The 10,456-nt window shown below is 35.4% G+C and overlaps 2 protein-coding genes across 4 annotated transcripts; both read right to left on the bottom strand.

Moving 5' to 3' along the window:
• Positions 1 to 5,161, bottom strand: LOC146941525 (putative inactive receptor kinase At5g58300). Of its 3 annotated transcripts, none has more exons than XM_085755328.1 (3): positions 3,832 to 5,161; positions 1,203 to 2,554; positions 1 to 805 (listed from the first exon to the last, which is right to left on the bottom strand). In XM_085755328.1, the coding sequence occupies exons 2-3, from the start codon at positions 2,482 to 2,484 to the stop codon at positions 186 to 188; spliced, it is 1,902 nt and encodes a 633-aa protein (XP_085611454.1). In that variant the 5' UTR covers positions 2,485 to 2,554; positions 3,832 to 5,161; the 3' UTR covers positions 1 to 185. The 3 variants fall into 3 exon arrangements, with proteins under 3 accessions (XP_085611454.1, XP_085611455.1, XP_085611453.1); XM_085755329.1 differs by lacking the exon at positions 3,832 to 5,161 and adding an exon at positions 2,816 to 3,074; XM_085755327.1 differs by lacking the exon at positions 3,832 to 5,161 and adding an exon at positions 2,993 to 3,074.
• Positions 5,162 to 5,525: 364 nt separating this feature from the next.
• On the bottom strand, positions 5,526 to 9,808 carry LOC146941524 (uncharacterized). Its single transcript, XM_085755330.1, has 3 exons — positions 9,146 to 9,808; positions 8,333 to 8,605; positions 5,526 to 6,078 (listed from the first exon to the last, which is right to left on the bottom strand). Exons 1-3 carry the CDS (start codon positions 9,650 to 9,652, stop codon positions 5,806 to 5,808), a joined length of 1,053 nt encoding a protein of 350 aa, XP_085611456.1. The 5' UTR covers positions 9,653 to 9,808; the 3' UTR covers positions 5,526 to 5,805.
• Positions 9,809 to 10,456: the final 648 nt, after the last annotated feature.

The raw sequence follows: 10,456 nt of genomic DNA, 5'->3' as shown, positions 1-10,456 counted from the left end.
TGATGAAACTTGAATTATTTCCATTGACTAAACAACAATTAGCAAAAAGCTTCAAAAGGTAACAAATAGAATGATACATGAAAACTTTTACATCCAACATGAATACATAGATTAGTACTATATTACAAAGAAATGTGCTTATTGGTTGAAGATATCTGTTGACAGAGGCAAAAGAGTGAGTTAACTTATGGTGTTGGCACATTAGAATATTCAGACTCAGAGGATGTTCTGTTCTTAAACTCAGGATGTTTAATTTCCTCAATCATTCTAACAGCTTCATCCATTCTAGGCCTCATATCTGGTGTTTTAGCCACACATGCAAGTGCAATCTGAAGCATCTGCACCATTTCCTCTTCAACATATTGTCCTCTAAGAAGTTCTTCATCAAATACTTCAGCTGTCCATTCCTCTCTCACAACAGATTTAACCCATCTTGGAAGATCAAGAACATCCTCATAACCAGGATATCTCATTGGAACCTTTCCTGTTAGCATTTCAAGTAGCAACACGCCGAAGCTGTATACGTCGGATTTCTGTGTGATCTTTTTGGAATCTGTTACTTCTGGAGCTCTATATCCATTGGTTCTTGACATGGTTGCCGGTGCATTCATCAGAGGTGGTAATCCAACATCAGAAATGCAGCTATCAAATTCTTCTGTTATTAGTACATTGGTGGATTTGATGTTTCCATGTGTAAATTTTTGACCCCCTTCAGTGTGAATGAAAGCAATTCCTTTAGCTGCTCCAAGTGCAACCTTCACTCTTGAATTCCAATCAAATGGTGTTCTTCCTGCACCCTTGTTTCCTATTGTTTGGAGTGATATTAAAGGAAAATTAGGCATAGATAACATTGTTCATGTTTGGATAAACAACTTTATAAAGCGCTTATAGCATAAACATAAGATCGTATTATTTCCTATTATTTTTATATCGGCAAAAAGCTGTTTTCATAAGCTATCTAAGAGAGTTTATGAGAATATAAGCTGAAAACGGCTTATGGACATGTCATATGCTGTTTCCATAAGCTCTCTCAAACAAGCTTCACAAGTCTTACGCCAGTAGATAAGTTCAAATAAATCAATTCAAAAAGTCTTATTGTTGCATACATTATGAATGACATTGGTGAATGCATGCATGTTGATGTGTCACTGTCAACACAGTTGAAAAGAGAGCCGTCTAGCTTAAAAGTTAGAAAAACATACCATGCAACAAGAAAAACAAGCTGCCTTCTGGCATGTAACTGTAAACCAAAAGTTTCTCATCTTTGGAGTAGTAATAAGCTCGAAGTGGCATAACATTCGGATGGCGTCCGATTCTCCCAACAATATCCAACTGTTGTTCAAACTCCTTTTTTCCTACCATAACTTCCTTCAACCTTTTAACTACCATTGTCACTCCCTCCTCCAAAACAGCCTTGTATGCTGTACCATAGCTCCCTTTTCCAAGAACTTCAGCTGAGGCCTTTAGTAAATCCTCAAGGTCAAAGGTATAAGATGAACCTTCAAAGAAAAATAGCTTGTTCTTTTCAGCAGCCTGCACCCCACTCCCAAAACTCTTTGAAACTTCAGCCTTTCCGGCACAAGAAGCCTTTCCTTTAAGTATGCCACTTCTTTTATTGTTTTTCTTCTTCAAGAAGCATACAAAGAACACTAAAACTAGTAGCGAGAGGAATGCAATTCCTCCAATGACTAAAGCAAGTATAGCAGCTATGCTAAAGCTTTTCTTATGAGCGACAGTAGCTTTTTGGATTTGTGAGGATGCAGGGGAAGGAGATGGAGAAGGGGGGATTGAAGAGCAATTATTAAGAGGTGGACCACATAAGAGAGAGTTTCCGACAAAAGCAGTAGAAGGGAATGCTTTGATAGAATTTGGAATTGATCCATTCAATTTATTATTGCTCAAATTCAAGTATTTGAGACTTGGAAGGTTGAAGTCAGGGATAGGTCCAGATATAGAATTGTTTTGGAGATAAAACCAAGTGAGTCTTCTAAGGTTCTGAAATGCAGATGGTATGCTTCCAGAGAAGGAGTTAAAGGAAATATCCAATGCAATTAGTTTAGGAGAGACAGAAGAAGGAATTAGACCTGAGAAGTTGTTTTTCTGCAGGTGTACAAATTGGAGTGAAGGAATGGAAAGGATGTTAGAAGGAAGACTCCCTGCAAGACCATTGGAATGAAGACTGAGAACTCTTAGAGCATCTAATTTTCCTATGGTGTTCTCCGGAATTGAACCGGTTAGTCCAATTCCTGGAAGATGGATACCTACGACGCGAGTATGGTTTGAGTTGCAAGTCACACCAACCCATGAGGTACAGATTGAAGAAGATTCATTCCAGTTGAGCCTTGGAGCATGTGGAACAGCAGAAGCAAACTCCAATAGAGCTTGTCGGTCGGAGTTCAAGTCAGCAGCAGATATAATCAAGCCAAAGAGAGACAGTGTGGAGATTAATAAAACCAGAGAAACATTAGGGAATTGCAACTTCATGTCTTGTTTGGTAAGAAATCAAGGCTACTGATTATTCCAAGTTATAAGCTTAACTGCTCTTCATCCTTTCCTGGTTTAGTTTTGAAAGATACAACAAGTTGTCAATTACTCATGCAGATAGGAAAGTATAACATTAACAAGTTTATGTTAACTAGTTTTTATTCAGATAAATATAAAACTACTTGATCCAAGCATGATTGCATGAATCTGACCTAGAGTCCTAGACTATGATCAGTGATATTTTTCAATTTTTAAAGTGAAACAGAATTTTAAACAGAAAGCGATGGTTTTGTAAGTTTAAGGATGAAAGGGATAGGAACAAACAATATACCATGAATTTAGAAATATTACAGAATTGATACCAGACATGTAAACCAACTTTTTCTCTGAAAATTTGAATTTAGTAAAAAAAAAATGTTGCTGTTCATGCAGATGACATCACTTATTGCAGCTTTGCTAAGAAACAAAAAAGAAAATAAAATAGACAGTCTGTCTGATTCAAGCTTACCGTTGAGCACATTTTGAAGTAAGGAAAGGGAGTTCCTTAATTCAGATGCATAAATTTAGGCATTTTCATTATTTCAATGCTTGAAGTGTTATGCTGACTCTTCCATTTAAAAAGATAAAGAAAAAAGCCGAAGGTCTAGCTGTGAACTTTAAATTATGGGGGACTAAAGTGCACTTTTCAATTTTCATTGTTAATAAAGAAATTATCTCACATATTGGTGCTTATATGTTTCAGCAACAGCCAGCCAAGAAGGGAGAAGGAAAAAAAAAGTTGGTGTGATAATTGAGAATCCAAGGAAAATTAGAACTAAAAAAGAAAAAGCTAAAGTTTGATTCTCCTTTGTACTTTATAAAGAAAAAGCATTCTTTAACAAAAGTGGACTGTATTCTCATAATTTTAAAAAAATCAGCAACATAAATCATTGGTGTTGATTTCTCATTTTTTTTCCACCATACATATCTGGTCAGTGAATACTGCAGAAAAAGTCATCTTGAAGTACTCAAAACTATTTCATGAACCAAATTTATTAGACAAGTAATCAAACAAAGGATAGTTATTAAAGGGATATTGCATTAAACAACACAAAGCAATCATATAACCAGCATTTCATCAAAGACAACTTGTTGATTATTTATTCTATTGAAGGCAAGCAACAAAAAAAAGATTTAAAGTTACAAGGCTAGGACATATAAATGCGCGCACACAGAGATAAAAACTTCATAGGGATCAGGATTCAAGACTAATTATAGTGACTTAGAGCTGTGAACAAAAGAGGTAAATGTTCAAGTTAGGGACTAGTAGTAATCAAATTGAAAATGTGATGGCAGTGAGATATTTACCTTGGTAAGAAATTCACCTTTGGAATACCAAGAACACATCATAGAGTGAAGCATCACATCACAAAAAAGAGCAAGGAGATATCATTGTGGTGAAGAATAAAGCAAGTTTCAAAAAGCACAATTATCTACCATCTTCACATATAAAGTGTCATAGGACAGTAGGACTTAACTTTAGTGCATTGAACACTTGTATGTATGACTTGAAAAACATTACCATTAAGAGTAAGGCTAGTTTCTTTTACTGAACCGTTGGAGTTGGTGGCTCAACTATTCACACAGAAAAAAGAATCATTCTTAACTATAATGACAGCAATAATAATGAAGGAGTTTAACATCAAAGTCTTTTATCTAACTAGCTGGTAGTGGTACCACTGCATAAATGTCCATCTCTCATGCTATTGAAAATAGTCAGGCATAAAAGGAAAGAACAGTGCATGGATCTAATCTAATAGTAGGAAAAGAAGTACCAAGAGTACAGGCGCATGAATGAGGATTAATTTGATGACATGTCAATGAGGGACCAACCAAACCAACCCATTGTCACCCCATGATTATTGCACTCAACAAGACTGAAACTTTAACTCTTTTATAGTAAAACTATAACTGTTTGGCGAGTGAGTGATATATGGGTCTGTCAGAACTTACATGAAAAACTGTTATAGTGGTTATGATGGAGCCGGAAACTTTCATGAAAGAGTGAGTAATTACAATTACAGATTCAAAAAAGGACAATAATTGTGTGTTGATTTCATATGCAACATCAAAATTCATCACAATGGTCCCCCAATGAGGATTAAAACCAAGAGGCCAGCGCAACATTGTAATCACACTGTACACCGACTTGTATTCATATCTTGTAGACCATATATAGTCTGTTATTTATGAAAGACTAGTTTAGCTAAAATGTCAAGGCAGACCTATTTATGTTAACTAGCTATCAATATCATTTATCAACATATTCAACACATACCACATAGTCCATTGGTTAAATATTTTGATGTTTACTTAGTTGTCACCTTCCAAACTGTTAGCCAGTGGTTTTTTGTCTTAACCCTCTGGTTTTTAGGAGAAATGAATCCCGATAATCCCAAGTTCAATCGAGACAAGTAAAGTCTAATTGTGAATTGGTCCAATTAAAATTTAAACTCGGATACTTCCGATTGATTCAGCTATTGTGATTTGACTAGAGAGGAATAAGAAGACGAGGTCATGAACAAGTGTTGTGTTGAATAGAATCTGAAACACTTAAAATTGGCACATATTGGCTAGTTTGTCAGAGAGACTAAACCATAATGGGGCCAGCCTTATAATGAGTTATTCATATAAGCACGAAGAAGGTAGTTGGCTGTTACAGAACTACTTGAAAACCTTTCTCCCTTTCTCACTAATGTCATCGCTAATGGACATATAATATAGGTAGGCTGTCACATATATTTCATCATGTCAACATTAACCATCATCAACACTTCCTCTATTTGGATTTTGTAAATAGAACATTAGGTTCACGTTGTTAGTGATTATATGTTACATAGAGTTGTTTTCCTCTTGCCTATATTCCATGAAAAGGATGGCCTCTCAAAATTTTGATTTCATGATGAGACACGTGTGCAAGTGAGATGATTAAACCAAGTTAGCTGACAATTTTCATTTTATAAGCGACAGAAAAAATAATTAATTTGACCAAAAAACAAGACTTTATCCAATCAGTCCTTGACATTGGGCATTCGCCCATGATTATTATTGCTTGCTACTTAAAAACATCATAGACAAGGATTATACACTCCGGACAAGACAGCACCAATGTATGTCGATGTCTGTCATCTTTATTTTATCAGTTTTGGTTCAGAAAAACTCAGAAACTTGTGTTACAAGCCTTGGCAAAAACTCAAATTGGTACAAAATTAATGTGTTCTAAAAAAAAACAAAGCCTGTAATTAACAAGAGAAGAAACAGGAAGAGAAACATCATCAATGATCATTGCTTGGTACCACTATTTTCAACCTTCTCAACTTCTTCTCGATGCTTTCGTTCAACCTCCTGACGCACTCTTTCGGCATCCTCCTCATCCTCAATCTCATCAAGATCATCAAATTCTTTGGTTGCGGCCATTGCTTTCACCACAGGGTCTCTTAGATCAGATATCAGTCCCCCACCAACCGTGTACTCTTTTTCATTTCCAATCAGATACAAACGCTGGTCTGGGCCAGAAGCCATGGGAACATCAACGGCTAGCAGCTTCATATCATACTGCATATAAAGATAACAGCAAAAGCTAAGTAAGCAAACCTTGAAGCACGAATTTCCGCTCTGCATTGTACATTTCTTTTTCTTCTAGGGAATCATTTTTGCTAATATTTGACACAATAATTATTCTTGCATTATATATTTCTTTCCTATGTTTTAACTTATATCTATGGAAAAACAGAATTATGGAGGATAAGGATGTTAGAACTGATATCTATGGAAAAACAAAATTATGAGTAAGAATCCTACCACAATACTGGAACAGCAGAAAACTAAATTTATTTATGTTAACAATCCACACAAGTACAATATGGAAAGCTTAGAATGACAAGAATTGGTAAGTAAACGTCCCTCCAAGAATTTCAGAGTCTTGGATCTCTCCTTCCCTATCATTATTCCAAATTAGCCAACTTCCCTCCCTTTTCTATAACTTCCTACTTATTGCAATTCATAAAACACACAGAACTGTCACATAATAAAAACTGCACACATAATTGTTCCTTAATGAGAAGCCTAACAAAGGAATCCTCCTTAATAATAATTACCACCAAAGCCTATTCCTACAAAAACAACCCAAAAGGTGGGATCAGCTATTTAGATAAAACAACCCAAGAATTCCCTTCTCAAAATCAGTTCAATGTCATATCTAGGAACCAGATAATTGAGATGGAAGGAAAACATAAACAATCAAAAGAACAGGAAGTGTATTATTGAAAAACTAAAATAAAAGGAAGAATAGCAGTCTTTTCAAAGGGTTCTCCTTTCATTCACAATATCAAATGTACAGAATTATATTTGCTATCCTTCTTTCTCCATACATGGCTTCCCTCTAATTAACCAACTACCCTAACTACTTTTACTCACTTTCATTAGTTTATCCAAACAACATACCATTTAACTCTAAATTGCACATAATAATGTTGCCAACAGCTATCTTTAATCTTCCTCTACCTCAATTTATTGGACAAGGATATTCCTTAACAAACAAGGAAAATGAATGAGTAATTTAAACGGAATCAACAAATCCAAGTAGTTCAATCCTTCAGCAGTATTATTAAAATCAGCCCGGACCGACCGGAAAACCAGTTACATAACTGATCTGAGTCACTGTACGGGTCGAAAATACTTGTGAACCAGTGAAAACTGGTTTGACTCGGTGGATTTTTTGGTGACTAGACCAGTTTAAAATTTTGTAATATTTGTACAAGTTTGCAATGTCTTTATACAATTGCAAACAAAATTATAAATTATTCCAATGAAATTACAAAATTTACTAATAATTATTAATTTTTTTAAGTGGTTAAATATTCTCTTAATTAATAATAATTACAAGTAATGTTCTATAATAGAACAATGAAGTTAAAATAAATTATGAACATCTACTGAAGCACAGTGTGAATTTTTGAAGTGTGGTGTTAAATTATATGATTTTTTTTTATAAGCGAGGAACTTTATTGTATGAATAAATGGGGTTCATGTGACTCACTAGTTCGACCAACGATCCATTGACATAGTACCCTTACCAAGTCATTGTCCGGTCCGAGATTTATAACATTGCCTCGTCATATATGTCAGGGAAATGTTGCTAAACAAAATTATAAGATATAAATCATTGTGCTCCCAACCAGCAATAGTTGGATCGTAACATGGTTCCAAAAGCCTCAATGAACATATGGTGAAGAGTTTGCTCCCCCAGATATCTAAAATAAAAATGTGAACTTCAGCACAGGGCCTTGTAGGCTTGGGCATTCGGTGTCCATGTTTCCAGTCCAAAGGTAACTTGTGCAAGCATCATATCATGGACAGAGCATAATATTAAGTATGTTTCCATTTGGAAACTTACATACATATATCTTGAGTTAGTAGGCTTATTATTCACCACTATTCCCATTTCAATGCTTACTATATCTAGGGTTATGAAGTTTATTACCCACAACTATTCCTAGACTAAACACAATCTGATGTTGTTATTTTAAGAATTAGGAGGACATAATTCTGGAAAGGCATATCATACGGATGAAGTTGGAACAACCATTCACCAGATATGAATGCTTCCAAGAAACCAAACTTTGGGCTAGCTAACAAATATCATGACATAGATAAAACAAGATGTACTTTAGTTTACAATATTAGTAGAATTTGACGCAGAATGGAAAGATGACACTGAAGCAGAATTTAAGATACTACAAATTTCAGTTTAAGACAAATAAATTCTATCAGGCGATTAATTATATAAACAAGAGGGGACTTGATTTACCTTGCCCTGTTTTTTCTTGACTTCAACATTGACTAGACCCTTTCTCTCAGAACCTTTTATGGGGAAAATGAGAAAACAACGTTTGCTTCTAAGACTTGGCTTGATTTTCTTTAACGTAAGGCCGCCCCCTGACATCACATAGGCTCTTAAATCAGTTCCTGTAAGGGGGGCACCCATAACTTCAAGAATTTGAGCAGATGTGTTAAGTCTTGTCATGGCCATTCTATAAACTTTATCGGGGTTGATTGTGTGCCTTGAGCGGATATACAAACCCTTAAAAGATGTTAAAATAAAATAATTAGACAACAATCCATATATCAATGCAGAACTCACTAATAATAACAATCTGCATATAACTCGAAAGAAAAATTTACAACTTCCATCCCAATCTAAAAAAACATTATTCAGCTAGATATTATATCACATAAACAGTCATAAAGACGGTTTGGATTGTCTTATTTGAACTAATCTACTAACATAAACACTTGTGAGACTATTTGACAGAGCTTATGAAAACGGCTCATGACATGCCCATGAGCTCATTTCAGCTCATTTCCGTACTCTCTATGATAGATTATGAAAACAATTTTACCTTTTGCTGTAGAAATAGCTTATACATTATGCTACAGGTGCTTAATTAAGTTGTTTATCCAAACAGGGTCATAATCTATAATCAGAACTAGTAAATAGCATCATTATTATGCTGTTTATCCAAACAGGATCATAATCAATAATCAGAACTAGTGTACAGCCTAATGCACATAAAATTTTGCATCCAATTATCCAAATTGGAAATGAAGGAAAGGAACTTACAGTAAAAGCAACAATGGCAGCAGAAAGGGATAAGAAACCATACTTAGCCATGCCTTCAGAAAGAACAACGAAAGTATTAGCAATACCAAACATAATCCTCCAAAGAATAGCACAAAGAACAACCCCAGCAGCACCAAACAGAAAAAGGTTATTCCTTTTGAAGAAAGCCTCAAGTTGCAAAACCATGGCCTCACGGTACCGCGTGAAAGCAGAGGTCACCGCGGCCGTAGGTTTCTCCAGAACCTTCTTGGCCTTGAAACCGAGGTTCAGTGGTGGCTTTGAAGAAGAGAAGAATCTGAAAACGCCGATACGACTGGGAGGGTGGAAAATTGGGGGTGAATGGAGGAAGGAAGAGAGGATGGATTTAGGGTGGGGTGTGGGTAGTAATTTTGAAGAGTGGTGAAGTGGAGGAGGGGGTGCGGAAGTGAAAGGGTGGCGGAGGAAGAGTTGGTGGAGTTGGGTGATTCGTTGTGAACAACCACCGCATTTTGTTCTTGACATTTGCATTTCCGATCTGTGATAGAACTCGCCGGAGATTGAAATAACGGTCGGTTCGACCCGATCGGCACCAAAAATGGACTAATTGAACTGTTAATTGTGTGGCATTGTAGTGGTTGCGTTGCGCAGGAACAATCGATTCACGCAGATGCCTTCTTTCTCTACAAGAAAATTGCTAGAACACAAGAGAATATGTAAAAAAGAAAAAATAACTCATTGGTTTTTATTATTTATTTTTATCTTTGACCATTGGTTTTTTCTTATTGATTTATAGAATTTATTCAAAAAATAATTGATTTATAGAATTGATTTTAATTAAAAAGAAGTTTAGAGCCAAATAATTTACATTTTTTTTAGAAGATTTTTATTTTATTTTTGAAAGCACAGGCTATATAAATTCTTCTTTTACTTCTTTAAAAAAAATCTACTTTTACCATAAGATTGATTCGCAAGAAAAAATCAATTTTAAATCATGGATATATCAATTTTTAAATGTACGTTGACTTGACGATAAATTTAAGAGAATTGCAGTATCTTAAACAAAATGTAATTAGAGCTGTCAAAAATGATGAGTGGACCTGACAACATACACAACGTGGGACTTATACTTGTTCAAGTGGTTACTTTTGGCTTCTCCAAGAGCAAAGAGGTTGGGATCCTAACTGTGATATGAGATGGATTTGGCGGCTCAAAGTTTCTGCAAAGATACAACATTTTATTTGGCTTTGTTCACACAACGCTCTTCCAATAAATGCTCGTCGGCACTACTGCAACATGACAGATACACCAGGCTGCACTTGTTGCTCATCCTAT

Source organism: Medicago sativa, chromosome 3 (genome assembly GCF_051527215.1).
Source record: "Medicago sativa cultivar Bolivia chromosome 3, Bolivia_mono, whole genome shotgun sequence".
NCBI lineage: Eukaryota > Viridiplantae > Streptophyta > Magnoliopsida > Fabales > Fabaceae > Medicago > Medicago sativa.
Note: the sequence above shows the minus strand (reverse complement) of the source record. Positions and strands in the feature narration are given on the sequence as shown.

Coding starts and splice junctions, on each gene's coding strand:
- LOC146941525 (XM_085755328.1), bottom strand. CDS start 2,484: ATGAAGTTGCAATTCCCTAATGTTTCTCTGGTTTTATTAATCTCCACA. Junction 806..1,202: donor CTTGTTTTTCTTGTTGCATG/GTATGTTTTTCT, acceptor TCCAAACAATAG/GAAACAAGGGTGCAGGAAGA.
- LOC146941524 (XM_085755330.1), bottom strand. CDS start 9,652: ATGCAAATGTCAAGAACAAAATGCGGTGGTTGTTCACAACGAATCACC. Junction 8,606..9,145: donor CTGCCATTGTTGCTTTTACT/GTAAGTTCCTTT, acceptor ACATCTTTTAAG/GGTTTGTATATCCGCTCAAG. Junction 6,079..8,332: donor TCAAGAAAAAACAGGGCAAG/GTAAATCAAGTC, acceptor CTTTATATGCAG/TATGATATGAAGCTGCTAGC.